Genomic DNA, 16551 nt, shown 5'->3' with positions numbered 1-16551 from the left:
TCAGGGACGCGGAGAGGGAGGCTTATCTCTGCTGAAAGGGAATAGCGGCCCGCAAACAAGCAAACCAGGACACTGCTCCGAGGTCCCGCCTAGGAAGGCAAAACGAAGTCCCACCGCTCTCACACCCGGCAAACAACCAAGGCAAAGCACGCCCCACCGGCAAGCCACGCCTCGCGCATCACGCACGCACGCACGCACGCACACACGTCTGTCGCGGCTTCCCGCCTTGCGCTCCGTCATGCTGTATTGCGCATATCTCGGGGCGGGGGAGGAACGGAGATTGACAAGGAGGCAGAGGCCTGAGCGAGGCGGAAAATCCTCACCCCGGCCAGCGGGTAGACCCAAACTTCTAGCGCGTCACTTCCGCTGGGGGCGGAGCGGGGCGGGGCTGAGTGGGTGGCGACCCAGCTGCTGCGCCAGTGTTTGTGTTGGAAGCTCAGCTGATGCAGGCCGGTTGGAGTGGACGTCATTGCCGGGAACGAGCGAGTCGCCGCTGCAGCCCTAGTGACTGCGGCCTGCATCCCGGTAAGTAGCCGCGAGGGGACAGGGGCGGGACGATAGGTGGCTGGCTGATCGTTCTGGACCCTTCTCCGGCGCTCCGGGTCGTCCTTTCTTTCTTTGGAGGGCACTTCCCGAGCGAGAGGGTGGGGACACGCCAGGCTTTGGGGAGGAGCTGGCGCTGGAAGGAGCCCGCGGGTCCTGGAGCTCATTGGTACTCGGCGCCCTCCGCCCCCGTGGGCTTTGCTGCCCCAGAAGCGCAAACCGTATTTGGTTTCGCCGGTCCCGCCCTGCTCCCCCTGTCCCATCCCCACGACTCCCTCCTCAATTTTCCAGAGTCTGTCTGCCTTCCCCTGGACTGTAGTGTTCTCCAGTAGTTAACTGGTCACTCTCAGGAGGGTTTCCCTAGTCTACATCATTCTCGACTGTCAGTGTGCACCTGGTGATTCTACTGCCTGATATTTTTTGTCAGCGATCTCTTTCTGACCCCATCCACATTTGATTCTATCCCTGACCGCTGTTGCTTAAGTGGATAAGGTGTATGAATCACTGTGTTGCAGTGCTTCCTATCCCTGTGTCATTTCTATCATTGTGCTGGAAGGAACCTGCTTTCCACGCCTAATACAATGATAACTTTAAAATGGTGACTCATAGGAAAAACTCAGGAGAGTTGTGACATAAGGGACTATCATATAATCCTGCTTAAAATACTGTTTTCAATTCCAGTAACAGTTGTATCCTGGTTCTGCAGTCCTAATTTCTGAGAGTTCAAAAATGACAGATGTTTCAGTGTATTAAGAAAATGCTGTTAAACAGTGAAACATTAAGAGCTTATGCCTTGTGAGGCAGTTGTATCAAGCCCATTTTAGCTATTTTGTTAAATTGCTTATGCAAATTAGTTGTCCTTTCAATATAAGAACATGTTTTTATTTCGTAATTATAATCAACTTTTTCTTAATGTTGATCTCTTTTTTTATTTCTATATCAGGACTAAATTAAAATCTTGTAAACGCCCTTTTAATGAGTGATGTTGAATGAAAGGGCCAGTTTCACTAGTTTAGATATTCACTTGTTTCACATGCAAAGTTGTTACAAGAACAGCCTGTACTTTGAGTTGTTTTTTTTTAACCCCAGTTAGAGGGGTTGTGCTGAAGCTGCATATTGCTTCACTCATGGAATATATATTTGTAAAAAGGTCAGAGTTAGAATGCTGAGCCATAGACACCTTCCTGTCCTGCCATTTTTTGTTGTTGTTGGGAGTCTCTCTGTCGCCCAGGCTGGAGTGCCTTGGTGCGATCTCGACTCCCTGCAAGGTTCAAACGATTCTCTTGCTTCAGCCTCCCGAGTAGCTGGGATTTACAGGCGTGCGCAACCACACCCGGCTAATTTTTTTAAGTAGAGACGGGTTTCCCCATGTTGGCCAGGCTGCTCTCAAACTCCTGGCCTCAGGTGATCCGCCCGCCTCGGCCTCCCAAAGTGCTGGGATTTCAGGCCTGAGCCACCGCACCTGGCCAGTCATTTCTTAGTTCTTATCTTTCTCTGCAGTACTCACGTATTTTATTCTGTTCATTATCCATTACTTGAAAAAATTTGGTCCTGTCTTGGTTTTCAGTGTCCTGATTTTTTCAGGGTGGCTTTTCTCCTGTTTTGTTTCCTTTAGAGTCTTTTCTTCCTCTTCCTAGCTCTGGGTGGCACTCAAGGCTCTACCCCTGTCGCTCTCCCTAAACCAGAGTTTCGTGTTTGAAACCCAAATATACTTAAGTGGGCATGTGAATATCCTGAAATATTATGGAAAATATAGTTTGTATTGCAAATACACATTTTTCAAGGAAGAAAAGCTTTACTCAGGTTGCCTGATCCCAAAATAGTCATGTATTATTACTGTAAACTATCATCTGGTAAATCCATCTAATGTTGTGGTTTCTGCTGCCACTATGCTGGTAATTCCACAAGTAAATCCACAGTCTGTGTACATTTCCATTTGAATGTCCCACTGTTACTTCATCCTGTGAATCCAAAAGAAAATGTGTTTTTCTCTCATATTAAATTGGCCCCTTCACAGTTTTCTCATATTCGCAAATGGCACTCTCCGTATTTTTCAGATTTAAAACCTTAGAGCTCTCTTAACACTTCCCTCTCTTTACCCCATTCTTGGCTGTCAAGTCCTGTGTTTTGTTGTTTTCTCTTTTTTCCCTTACTTTCAAAGTGTTCAGAGTGGCCCTCTTCCCCACACTAGTACTTGCTGGGTGAGGTGTCAGAGCCCCAGCATCGGAAAGTGGTCAGCTTGGGGTAGTAGGATAGTAAGAAAAATTTACCGACAACAGTGTAGGTTTGAAAAGGAAGGTTTTATTGGATAGAAAGAGTGCTGCAGAAGAGTGCAGCCAGGCGCCTCAGCAAGAGAGGACAGCTCACCGCAGTGGATTTTTTCTTAGGGGTATTTATGGACCTTAAAGCAGAAGCTGAAGGGTAACTTGGACCATATTAGCCACGTAGGTCATGATCAGTGATTACATTTGTAGACATTTTGGTGCTTTGATATCAGCAAAAGTTGCACAGTGAGTTTCGACATGCATACATTCTGGACATGTATAGAGATTCTAGTTACTTATAAATTTCTGGGAAAGAATCCTGGTACCAGATGCCGGCTTTAGCTAATAGAGAAGTCTAATTGTTTCTGAATTCCTCAGATAAGGAGCTTTCCCTCTGGATGGTCTGCTCGATGGCCACCAGGTGATCTTTGCTCTCCTCAGTACTGTTACCTTCAGACTGTTGTCACCCTTTTGACTGTTATATTAATAATTAAGTGACATACTCTGTAAATTCATTCTTTCCATCCTTAGCTGGGTCTCCATCTAACAATTCCCTTAATTCCTCTAGTTAAAACTCCATTCCCTTCTCTAAGTGTTTGGTCCCAGCCTCTCCGTTTTGTTTTATTCGTACCTCCATTGTATTTATACTACCTCTATTCTTCCTTGCTCTTTTTTCAGTTGATGATAGCATCTCACTTTACATTCTTCTTCCTGTGTTTTTGCCATCTAACTTCTGGCTGAATGTACTCTCAAAACACTTACCTTGCATTTACTAGTGTTGTGATTTGGGGGCAATTAACCTTATTGATTTTGTTGGTCATCTTTGTTTTGTAATTTTTGCTTGGTAGTTGTAGTTTCTGAGAAAGGTGTATTAAATCTCTCATGATTATGAAATTGTCTAATCTTGTAATAGTTCCCTTATTTTGGCCTTTTGTACTGTATTTTAATGCCAAGTTGATAGGTGGTTTCATAAATTCGTCATATTGGAAAGAAACAATGCAAAATTCTTACCATAGTCTAGTCTCCATTTTCTGCCTGAATTTTGGGGTCTGTGACCCCAAAATATCTGAGACAGGTCTCAATCTAGAAAATTTTGTCGAGTTTAAGGATGCACCTGTGACACAGCCTCAGGAGGTCCTGCTGACATGTGCCCAAGGTGGTCAGATGCCACTTGCCTCTATACATTTTAGTGAGACATAATGCATCAATCAGTCACATTGGTTTGATTTGGAAGGGCAGGACAACTCAAAGGGGACGGGGCCTCCAGGTCATACAAAAATTTTCTAATTGGCGGTTGGTTGAAAGAGTTACTATCAGTGGAAAGGAATGTTTGGGTTACCATAAGGAGGTGTGGAGACCAAGGTTTTGTGATGCAGATGAAGGCTCCAGGTAGCAGGCTGCAGAGTGAATAGATTGTAAATGGTTTTTTTTTTTTTCTTTTTTTGTTTTTTGTTTTTTGTTTTTTTTTGAGAGGGAGTCTCGCTCTGTCACCCAGGCTGCAGTGCAATGGCAGGTTGCTCACTGCAACCTCCGCCTCCCGGGTTCAAGTGATTCTTCTGCCTCAGCCTCCTGAGTAGCTGGGACTACAGTCATGTGCCACCATGCCCGGCTAATTTTTGTATTTTTAATAGAGACGGGGTTTCACCATATTGGCCAGGCTGGTCTTGAACTCCTTACTTCGTCATCCACCCACCTCGGCCTCCCAAAGTGCTGGGAGTACAGGCGTGAGCCACCACGCCCGGCCTGTAAATGTTTCTTATCAGACTTAAGATCTGTGTTGATGTGAATGCTGGAGGGGTATAATGAGGCACATCCAACCCCCCTTCCATCATGGCCTGAACTAGATTTTCAGGTTAACTCTGGAATGCCCTTGGCCAAGAGGAGGGGTCTGTTCAGATGTTTAGGAGAGCTGCAGAATTTTATTTTTGGTTTGGTTCATCTTTATCATTCTTTTTTTTCCCCTTACTTGCCTTTAACCACCTTGTAGTTCTTGCTGTTTGTCTCCAAATTGTGGGTTGTTTTTTCTCTCTGACTAGAATGCTTTTTTCCCAGATTTTCTTAATAATTTTCTTCCTTCATTCAGGTTTCCACTAAAATGTCAACTCAGTTCTGATCACACCATAAAATAGCACTCTGTGCCCTTCTTCCCCTCCCCCCTGCTTTATTTTAATTCATGGCACTTCTCAGGCTGACTTTATACATTACGTTCATTATTTGTTTTATTTCTCAATAGATTGTCTTCTTCTCCAAGGTCTACATGATTACCTGAAGTTTAATAAATAAGTAAATGGATCATTCCTTTATTTTGTAATGTCTGCTTTTTATCTGTAATTAATGCCTTTCCCTTATGTTTACCTTCAAAGGCTTTTTACCTTCTGATGGGTAGTTTAGGTCTGGTATAACATTTTTCCCAGTCCTGTATTTTCAGCCTTTCATTATAGGTGTGTTTGTAGCTAGCACACAGCTGGAGTTTTCATTTCTAAGATTTTGCTGTCCTTGTTTATTCTTGGTACAGTTCTCTTTTCGACTCTATTTTCCTTCTGTTTCATCTTTGAACATTTTAGACCTACTTAATTTTTTTCTATTTCTAAATCTTAGTTACACATTTTTTTTCTGGCTATATTTGCTGATCCTCTCTGCAGGTGATGGTGCATTTCTTTGCATGTTTTGTAACTTCAGTGAGTTCATTTTCCATGGTGGTTGCTTGGTGTGGGATCCCATTGCCCATAGGGTATCTGCACCTTGAGGATAGTATGACTGCAGTTCCAGGCCTGTGGGTCCTCTTAAACCTGGAGATTTTTTACTGTTGACTTTGAGCATGGCTTTATTATTTTATAAAATTATTTTTTATTTTTTAAATTGCCAGATAAAGGTGTATGTATTTATGGTGTGCAACATGATGTTTTTAAGTATTATTTTCATTGTGGACTAACTAAATCTAACATATGCATTACCTCACACAGTTATTTTTCTGGTTTAATTTTACAGTCTCAGTATTCTTCAAGTTGAGCATGAATTTTTTTTTAAATGATATATAATATTTGTATATATTTATAGGGTAGATGTGATATTTTGATACATGCATACAATGTGTAATGATCAAATCAGGGTATTTAGAATATGCATCACCTTGAACATTTATTTTTTCTTGGGAATATTTCAAATCTTCTAGCTATTTTGAAATAACACAATATGTTATTGTTAACTATAGTCCCCCTACTGTACTATTCAAATACTATAACTCATTACTTCTAACTGTATGTTCGTACCCATTAACCAATCTCTCTTATCCCCTCCTTTCCAGCCCCCAACTCTCCCTCACACACTGTTCCTAGCCTCTGGTATCTATCGTTCTACTCTCTATCTCCACGAGATCCAATTTTCTTTAGCTTCTACATATAAGTGAAAACAGAGCATGGCTTTTTATCCACAAGTATTTTATATTAAGTGTTTTTGTGTCATTGGGGCTGCAGAGCTTTTATGTTAACTTGGCTTATCTTATTGACTGTAAGTCCCAAGGAGTTCGGAAGAGCCTTGTAGGGATCGAGGGAAAATTTCCCCTTCCACCTCTGCCGGTTTGCTGAAAATCAGCTGACAGAAACAGATTAGTAAGAGAAATGGCATACAAATTTATTAATGTTCACAGGTGAGAATCACAATGATTACTTAAATATCCCAGTGGGGCCCACATACTTATATAGCTATTTTCAGAGGGGAAGGAAAGATGGTGAATGGAGGTAATTCTCTCGAGCGGCAATAACTGATTACTAGGGAGAAGGAATGGACGGAGAGTTGGAAGGACAGAGATGAACTTGTATTCTCTTTGAAAACTGAATGAGCCTAAGAGACAGACTTTATCTTGTGAAAGTGTCCTTTGGGTGTGGTTACATTCTTCAGTCTTCTTTTCTGCAGCAAATAATAAAATTGTTTTCCCTTCTCGCTGAGGAGGAGAAGGGAAAACAATTGTTCCCCTTGGGGAATCTGTCTGGTCTTTTTGTAGATAGGGGAAAAGTCTCTTCTAGCATCTGTTGATCTCTGATGGGGCTTTAATTCAAAATACTTATACCAGGGAGCCATATTTTGTGGTAGAATTCCCTGGGCTCCTTCAGCCTGGAAGACAAGACAGGCTTTGCTTTTTTTCTCTCTCTTCCTTTAGATAATTCTAAATGGCACATGCAATTTAGAAGGAAGTATTTTACTTCAGGCTGTTATCTTCTGGACAATTGGAATAGGTTCTCAGTTCCATCTTTCTTGGCGTCATCTACCTCTCTCTCAATCTCTCTAGGTCCTGCAGTAAAACTAGACTACATGTAATCTCTGCACATACTATCTGTGCTTTCTTACATGCTTTCTTCTGTTTGCCTCTGTGTGTGTAGTTTTGTTTGTTTGTTTTAGAGATGGGGTCTCTGTGGCTCACTGCAGCCTCAGACTCCTAGGCTCAAGTAATCCTCCCACCTCAGCCTCCTGAGTAGCTAGGACTACTGGCATGCGCCACCATGCCCAGCTAACTTGTTTTATTTTATTTTTTTTAAGAGACAAGGTTTCGCCATTTATCTGGGCTGGTCTCAAACTCCTGGCTGTGTTTGTTTTGTTTACCGTTATTTGGAATTCTCTCCTTTCCTTCTCATCTTTACACGTGATGAATTCCCTTTTAAATTTGGCCAGTTTTTAACCTCTTTTTTTTTTTTTTAAACTTCCCTCAATTTTATCTCACTTTGTCTTTCATTCACATGGTACCTTCTGTTACAGTCCTTTAAATATTTTGCTTTTTCTAATTACAAAATAAAACCTCATTATAAATAATTCAGACACTAGAAAAGTAAAAAGTAAAAACCATTCTCATTACCTTTTGGTCCCATGCCTTAGTTCATAAGAATAAACAAACAGGTGCTTATCCTTTCAGAATCAATATGTGTATGTATATGTGTGTCCATAAGATTTCAACTGCATATGTAGATTTTCATTTTTTAATTTCTTAATATATGTGTGTGTGTATATATATATATTCATGTGCATATAGCTTATATAGAACTGCAGATTGCTTTTTTTAAAACACTTTTTTAAGAACAGTTTTTAGGTTCACAGGAAAATTGAGAGGAAGGTACAGACGTTTCCATATACCTCCTACCCTGACACACGCATAGCCACCTCCATTATCGGCATCACCCACCAGAGTGGTACAGTTATTATAATTGATGAGCCTGCATTCACACGCAGTCCCCCAAGTTCATAGTGTACATTTGGGTTCATTCCTGGTAGTGTACATTCTGTGGGTCTGAACAAATGTATAATTATATTTATCCATCATTATGATACTATACAGAGGATTTTTAGGGCAGTAAAAATACTGTCCTCTGTCCCCTACCCATTTATTCCTTCTACACACTGCTTTTGGCAACCACTGATCTTTTTACTGTCTTCATAGTTTTGCCTTTCTAGAGTGTTATACAGCTGGAATCATACTGCTATGGTCCGAATATTTGTGCCTCTCAAAATTCATGTGGAAATCATAACCGCTAAGGTGATGGTATTAAGAGGTAGGTCTTTGGGAGGTGATTAGGTCAGGAGGGTGTAGCCCTTAGGAATGAGATTAGTGCCCTTCTAAAAGACAACCCATAGAGCTAGTTAATACCTTCTACCATGTGAGGATACAGTAAGAAGACAGCCATCTGTGAACCAGTAAGTGGGCCTTCAGCAGATACCAAATCTGTTAATACTGATCTTGGACTTCCCAGTCTCCAGAACTGTGAGAAATTTTGTGTGAAATAAATTTCTACTGTTTATAAGCTACCTAAGCCAGGCATGTGTACCTGTAGTCCCAGCTACTTGGGAGGCTGAGGCAGGTGGATTGCATGAGCCCAGGAGTTCGAGGCGGTAGTGAGCTATGATCATGCCACTGCACTCCAGCCTGGGTGACAGAGTGAGACCCTGTCTCTATAAAACACACACACACAGACACCCCATATTACATATATATGTAAGCTCCCCAGTTTATGGGATTTTGTTGTAGGAGCCTGAACAGACTAAGACACAGTATGTAGCCTTTTCAGATTGGCTGTTTTCACTTAGTAATATGCATTTCAGGTTTCTTACGGTCTTTTTATGGCTTGATAGCTCATGTCTTTGTAGCACTGAACAATTTTCCATTGTCTGTCTGTAGCACATACACATACCGTATATTGATGTACCACAGTTTATCCATTCACTTACTAAAATACATCTTGTTGTTTTGAAATTTTGGCAATTATGAATAAGGCTTCTGTAAACATCCTTGTGCAGATTTTATTATGGACATAATCTTCAGCTCCTTTGGTTGAATATCGAGGAGTACCATTGCTGGGTCATATGTTAAGAGTATGTTTAATTTTGTAAGAAGCTACCGAACTGTCTTTCAAAGTGGCTGTACCATTTTGTGTTTCTTCAGCAATGAGTGAGAGTTCCTTTTACTTTACATCCTCACCAGCATTTAGTGTTCTCAATGTTCTGTATTCTGGCCATTCTAATAGATATGTAGTAGTATCATGGTTATTTTAGTTTGCATTTTCCTGATGACATATGATGTGGTACAACTTCTCATATATTTATTTGTTATCTATATATCTCCTTTGATGAGGTGTCTGTTACGGCCTTTGGCACATTTGTAATTGAGTTTGTTTTCTTGTTGTCGTGCTTTAAGGGTTCTTTGGATATTACGGATGACAGCTCTTTATCAGATATGTCTGTTGAAAATATTTTTTCCCAATCTCTGCCTCGTTGTCTTATTCTCTTGACATTGACCTTCACAGAGCAGAAGGTTGTTTTTCTTTTTTTTTTTTCTTTTTTCTTTTTTTTTTTTTTTTGAGACAAAGCCTGGCTCTATCACCCAGGCTGGAGCACAGTGGCACGATCTTGCCTCGCTGCAACCTCTGCCTCCTGGATTCAAGTGATTCTCCTGCCTCAGCCACCCGAGTAGCTGAGATTACAGACGTGCACCACCATGCCTAGCTAATTTTTTGTATTTTTGGTAGAGATGGGGTTTCACCATGCTGACCAGGCTGGTCTTGAACTCCTGACCTCGTGATCTGCCTGCCTCAGCCTCCCAAAGTGCTGGGATTACAGGCATGAGCCACCACACCTGGCCAGAAGTTTTTAATATTAATGAAGTCTACCTTACCAATTTTTTCTTTCCTGGATTGTGCATTTGATATTGTCTCAAAGTCATTGCCATTCCTAAGGTCATCTAAGTTTTCTCCTATGTTATATTCTAGTTTTATACATTTGCATTTTACATTTAGATCTGTAATCTGTTTTGAGTTAATTTTTTTGTTAGGTATAAAGTCTGTGTCTAGATTAATTTGCATGCAGATGTCAGTTGTCATTTGTTAAGAAGACTCTTTTTGCACCATTGTATTACCTTTGCTCTCTTGTCAAAGATCAATTAACTGTATTTAATTGGGTCTGTTTCTGGACTCTCTATTCTGTTCCATTGATCTATTTGTCTTTTCTTTTACCAATACCACATTTTTAAATTGGATTATTCTTTTCTTATTTGTATGTGTTCTTTTTACATAGTGGTTAAGAACCCCTTCTATGTTATATGCTGTAGTTTCTTCTAGCCTGACTTACTTGATTTAATGAGCACTTATTACTTAGGTAGTGAAATCTTTTTCACATGGCTATCAGCAGCTCTAGTCTGGAAATTCTTTCATATCCTGTAACTGTGTGGCTTCAGCATCTAGCACCATGTCTGGTATAGATTAAGTATTCTATAAATCGTTTGCAATGAATAATGTATAAGACCTGACCTTTTTCTTCAAGGAATTAAAGTCTAGTGTCACATAAAGTAGTCCAGAATTTAACAATGAGGAAGGGAAAAAAAAGCATAGTATCTAAATTGCATATTAAATTATGTGTTGTACAACGGAAGACTTATCTATTGGGAAACTTCCCTAAATTAGTTCTTTTCCCTAAACATTCTATTCCTCATTTTCTTTTTTTATTTACCTCTATACTGAAAGTGAATTATTTTCTATTAGCTTAAAAATGAATTTTCTATCAGCTATAATAGGAATATTTTGTCTGCTTTTTTTGAGACAGCTTGCTGAGTTTAGTCCAAATAGTCTTGTGTTTTCTGTTATACCCAATTTCAATTTTTAACGTGAATTCTAATTTTTTTTTCTTGCCATTTCAGGTAAGACCATGAATTATGGCATTTCTTAAATGAAGCATTCAAGAAGTGAGAGAATGTCATAGAAAATAAATGGTTTTTAAGTTATGTCTATTAATCTGACTGTAGATATATATATTTACCTCCTTAGTAATGCAAGAAGTGTTTGTGGGAAGCAGAGAAGCAAGCAACTGTATTTCTTGTTCTCACCTAAGCATTACTGGAGGATAAGCCACATCAGTCTACAAAGAGGTTTTCATACAAACATAATAAGATGTAAATGGACCAAAAGTGAAGCACATTCTTGCAGTAAGCACTGTTACTCTCCAAGCAACCATGGTTTACATATTGGGATTTTGAAACTTAGCACTTCTGCTCCCAAGGGACTTACAAAAGTGAACATTTGTATGTCCCGTATTAAAAGTACTTTGAACTCTGTTTCAAAGGCTGTTTTTGGCAATCAAAATGAAATGATTTCACGTTTAGCTCAATTTAAGCCAAGTTCCCAAATTTTAAGAAAAGTATCGGATAGTGGCTGGTTAAAACAGAAAAACATCAAACAAGCCATCAAATCTCTGAAAAAATATAGTGACAAATCAGCAGAAAAGAGTCCTTTTCCAGAAGAGAAAAGTCACATTATAGACGAAGAAGAAGATATAGGTAAACGCAGTCTTTTTCATTACACAAGTTCTATAACCACAAAATTTGGAGACTCATTCTACTTTTTATCAAATCATATTAATTCATATTTCAAACGTAAGGAAAAAATGTCTCAACAAAAGGAAAATGAACATTTCCGGGACAAATCAGAACTTGAAGATAAAAAGGTAGAAGAGGGGAAATTAAGATCTCCAGATCCTGATATCCTGGCTTATAAGCCAGGCTCAGAATCTGTACATACTGTGAACAAGCCTACAAGTCCTTCTGCGATACCTGATGTTCTTCAAGTTTCAACTAAACAAAGTATTGCTAACTTTCTTTCTCGTCCCACGGAAGGTGTACAAGCTTTAGTAGGTGGTTATATTGGTGGACTTGTCCCCAAATTAAAGTATGATTCAAAGAGTCAGTCAGAAGAACAGGAAGAGCCTGCTAAAACTGATCAGGCTGTCAGCAAAGACAGAAATGCAGAGGAGAAAAAGCGTTTATCTCTTCAGCGAGAAAAGGCAAGTTGTTCAGTGTGCTTTTCGGTTCTATTATTTTTTGTCAAATTTATAAGTTTTATTTCCTAATGAGAACTAAGAAGCTTTCATTGTTCTTTAGAGCAGTTTTGTATTCTAATCATATCTATTTAATATGTCTTTGTAGATTATCGCAAGGGTGAGTATTGATAACAGGACCCGGGCATTAGTTCAGGCATTAAGAAGAACAACTGACCCAAAGCTCTGCATTACTAGGGTTGAAGAACTGACTTTTCATCTTCTAGAATTTCCTGAAGGAAAAGGAGTGGCTGTCAAGGTAATTTCTAATTTATTTAATCTAGTTTTGTCTTGGAATAGAAATACTAAAAAAAATCTAAAATGGGGAAGGCAAAGCCTTTCATTTTTCCATTTGAATTTTGCGGTTTTTATTATACATGTGATATATATTCAGTAATTACCCTATTTATTTTGTGACATACATTATGCTAATCAATTCATTTTATTTTGTTAGCACCAATATGTATACTTTGAAATTAAACATTTATAAAATAGAAAATAATCAGTGTATTAGTTGAATTGCCTAACAGCTGCCAGATTTTTCTTTAGTGCAATGTAAATATTTATACTATGTAACTGTTCTTTTAAGATAGGAGACATAATTCATATGTGAGGCTGTTGTTTTTATTCCATGGTCCTTTCGTATTTGAAAGTCTAAAAATTTTAATGACCTTACTCATAATTGAATTAGTAATCATATTAAGTAAAACAATGAGCTTTTCTTTGCCTCAGTTTTTTCAACTATAAAATAATGAAGATAATTTAGACCCATTTAAACGGACTATAAAATATGACTAATGTGATTGAGTCTCTTTACATCTATATTATTATTTGTAATATTTAATGAAAAATTTGAAAATATCATAATGATAGATACTGCTTACATTTTATTAGAAATCTATTAGTGCTTATTTTTAGCTTGGCATTCAGAAAATTGTTTTAACTTAGAACACATTTATTCTACTTTTTAACAATTACCTTGTTGAAAAATTGTCTTTGAATAATGTACCCATCCTTACTTGTGTATTGTATAACACATACATTATTATAGGTAGCTTCACTATTTTATGGTCCTATAATTTGGGATTATATTTTATATTTATATAATCTTACATAAAATATAAGATTCTCAAATATACATATGCTTTTAAGTATATTTAACATTTCAGTGATATACTGAAAGCAAAGATCTTAAATAGAATTACATACTGGCTTAGTCCATTTGGGCTGTCATAATAAAATACCTTAGCTTGGGTAATTTATAAACAACAGAAATTTATTTCTCATAGTTCTGGAGGCTGGGCAGTCCAAAATCAAGGCACCAACAATTTGATGTCTGGTGAGAGTCCCGTTCCTCCTAGACAGCAGCTTCTCATGACCTACTTACATGGCAGAAGGGGCAAGGTGGCTCACTTCAACCTCTTTTACAAGGCCAGTTGTACTACTGATGGATTTCTGAGTAGTTTTCAGTTGCAGTTTAAATAGTCTTGCTAATTGAAACTCTGAGGACTCTTTTATCTTGCATAACTAATCCCAAATCTAAGGACCTTTCAATACTATGAAAAAATGTAATATAGGAATATATATTCAGATCAATTATGAATAAAAATCTAGGTAGTCTGAAAAAAGTTGTCACCCTTCCCTTAAATAATCATCTGAAAAACAGTGAACTGGACAAATTGCATATAACATGTCAGCATGTACACTCTAGTGTGAACTTTTCCAGCTAAACTTTTTGTTATTATCAAGAGTTGAGCTTTTTAAAAATGATAGAATTTTTATAAAACATCTGTATGAATTTTACTTTTTTATGTGTCTACCATATTTAAGGTAGCTAAATACAGGGAATTATGTCTGATACATAATGCCCTAAAAAAAAATGAGTTACTTATTTTGTATGCTACATTTATGGCAGCCACATTTAGGGAACTGTCTGTGATAATTTTTTCATTGTTTGTGATGAAGGTGGTCTCCTTTCATTATGTTTTTTAATTAAAAAGAAGAACTTTGACTGTTTAGAAAGAAGGCAGCACAAAGCATTGTAGGGAATTAGAAGAAAGAAAAGAAAAGAAAAGAAAAATAATATATTTTACCCTCAGATTACCACTGTAATGTAATAGAGTTTATTTGTGTTCATTGGATTAAGCTTCCTTAAGCTCTAATAGCAAACAACACCGAAATCTCAGTGACTTAACCAAACAGTTTTATTTCTGGCTCATGCAAAGTTAACTGTGGGTTTGGGTGACTCTTTGGCACAGTGAACCTCCGTGTGGTGGTTACTTAGATCCTGTCCTGTTGTCTGTATTTTAATTGAGTCTTCCTCTATGATTTCTGTGGCAAGGAAATAATATTTCAGCAGAAGTTGCCACAGGTTTCTTCTACTCACAATCTGTTTATCCTGTCCGATTGCATGGGCCTGAAAAGTACAACCTTCTGTATGCTTGGAAGGGGAAGCAAACTGTGTATTGGTGAACATTAGTAATGTCTGCACAGTATTCCTTCAGAAATTATTCTATGCACATATATACCAAAATAAACTCATTCTGTATATGTTGTTTTATAATCTGGTTTTTTAGCATATAATGTATACCTTTCTATATCAGTAAATGTCCCTTTATCCTATACCCAGTTTGAAAATGTTATTTATGTAACTGATTAGATCCAAATGAGGGTTCAGTCCAGATCACACATTGCATCTGACTATTTCTCCAAGTTGCTTAAAATATAACGCAGTCCTTCAGCCACACCTGCTTCACCTGCACCTTTAAAACTGATTTAATTGAAGACATTAGGCTGGTTAACAGGCAGAAAGACTCGCTTTCTGGATGTACCTGCCTTCTTCCTTCTCAGTGTTATTTGAAGTGTTCCTCTTTCCTTTTCATTTCCTGAATATTGGAATTTAAATATAATGGCTTGATTGAGTTAAACATTTTGTTGTTAGAGCACATTGTAGGTAATGTCATGTGCCTCATAATGCATCATATCAAGACACACATGACAATTAGTTGAACAACCATTAGTAATGCTAAGGATGACCACCGTGTTAAAGTGATGACAATCTGCTTCTCATTGGACAATTGTGCTAGAAGCATTATCTCATCAACCATTAACCTAATCATTTCCAGAACTAATAATTTCATTAGAGTTGCAGAATGACCAATGTCTAATTCTGTTACTCCTACATTATAATTGACATTCTTCTGTAAAGAAGAGCCTTCCTTCATCAACTGAAGCTATTTGGGTATTCTCAAAGGCAAATTTTACAAATTTTACAGGAAAGGAAAGAGAAATACTTAATTTATTTGTATTTAGTTACCAGTTTTCTTTTTTTTTTTTTTTCCAATTTGAGAGCAGGTACTGTTTATTAACCAACCAGCTTAGAGAAATAGTCATGGTAGACACCTTAGTTCATTCTTCTAATAAGCCTGTTGATCTGGTCCTCCCTGTTGCCAGCATCTCCACCTTCTACAAAATGGGTGGTCTTTTTCTCCATTCCACCTCGTGGAGAAGACAATTTGAAGGGCCACAGGAAGTTATTTGCCTCTTTGAAGCATTTTCCAACAGTATAGATCTTATGAATCAGATCCTCCATGCAGATGATGCCGTATTTACCAAGAGATCGAGCAATCAAAGCGTTATCTGTCCAAGCAATTCGCTTCTTATTGATTTTGCCATAACCACGCTTGTAGATTAGTTCATTTACTGACTTCAGATTGGGGTACCCTCATGCAATATATGGCTCTACAATCCTCAGCATGTTAATCGAAGCCTTGTTGAGCTTCACAAAGGTTCCATTGAAGATTTGACGAAGGCGAAGAAGCTGCAACACCTTTCGGACCTTTGGGCTCACGCCACTGATACCTCTGATTCTGATGACAAACGCCAGTTTGGGTTCTGCAGGTACAAAGTAGTTGCCAGCTTTTCTTGCCATCCTCGCCATTCGAATTTCAGTTCTGTACATCTGCCTATATTCCTTGTGATAGTGCTTTGCTTTTTCATAGATAAGCTTCCTCCTTGCCTTTCGAAGCATCTTTTGGGCAAACTTCTTTCTCAGGCGCTTGATCTTCAGCTCTGAGAAATTCCTTCGCTTTTCCTTAAGGGTTTCTGGCACAGCAGGAACCTTCTTCTTCTCTTCTACACCCACCATGGTTCCAGCCGGAAAAAGAGCTAGTTACCGGTTTTCAAAGTAAGGTGTTGCTTTAATAGCTGCCTCAGTGATTAAATGAATTTTTTTGCACCTGTAAAAAAATATTATGGACTCCTTGTTTTTCTAAGTTAAATGTGTTTCTTGTTCTTTTTTTGGGAGACAGAGTCTCTGTCACCCAGGCTGGAATGCAGTGCCACAGTCTTCACTCACTGCAACTTCTGCCTCCCAGGTTCAGCCCAGCTCAGCCTCCTGAGT

At 38.6% G+C, this 16551-nt stretch overlaps 1 protein-coding gene and 1 pseudogene across 4 annotated transcripts in view; one reads left to right on the top strand and one right to left on the bottom strand.

Annotated features, from left to right (window-relative positions):
* Positions 1–390: 390 nt before the first annotated feature.
* PNPLA8 (patatin like phospholipase domain containing 8) overlaps positions 391–16551 on the top strand; it is a 54058-nt gene continuing 37897 nt past the window's right edge. For 2 of the 4 annotated variants that reach the window (XM_063815529.1, XM_003951108.6), the window contains exons 1-3: positions 391–525; positions 10978–12116; positions 12259–12408. In XM_063815529.1, the coding sequence (XP_063671599.1) occupies positions 11061–12116; positions 12259–12408 (1206 nt within the window). In that variant the 5' untranslated portion in view covers positions 391–525; positions 10978–11060. The remainder of the gene's footprint in view (positions 526–10977; positions 12117–12258; positions 12409–16551) is intronic. The other 2 variants (XM_009453979.5, XM_016958026.4) reach the window with 1 other exon arrangement.
* Positions 15480–16321, bottom strand: LOC744947 (large ribosomal subunit protein uL30-like; annotated as a pseudogene).

The sequence above is a fragment of the Pan troglodytes genome, chromosome 6 (genome assembly GCF_028858775.2).
Source record: "Pan troglodytes isolate AG18354 chromosome 6, NHGRI_mPanTro3-v2.0_pri, whole genome shotgun sequence".
Lineage (NCBI taxonomy): Eukaryota > Metazoa > Chordata > Mammalia > Primates > Hominidae > Pan > Pan troglodytes.
The sequence above is the reverse complement of the archived record's forward strand: the minus strand, read 5'-3'. Positions and strand labels throughout refer to the sequence as shown.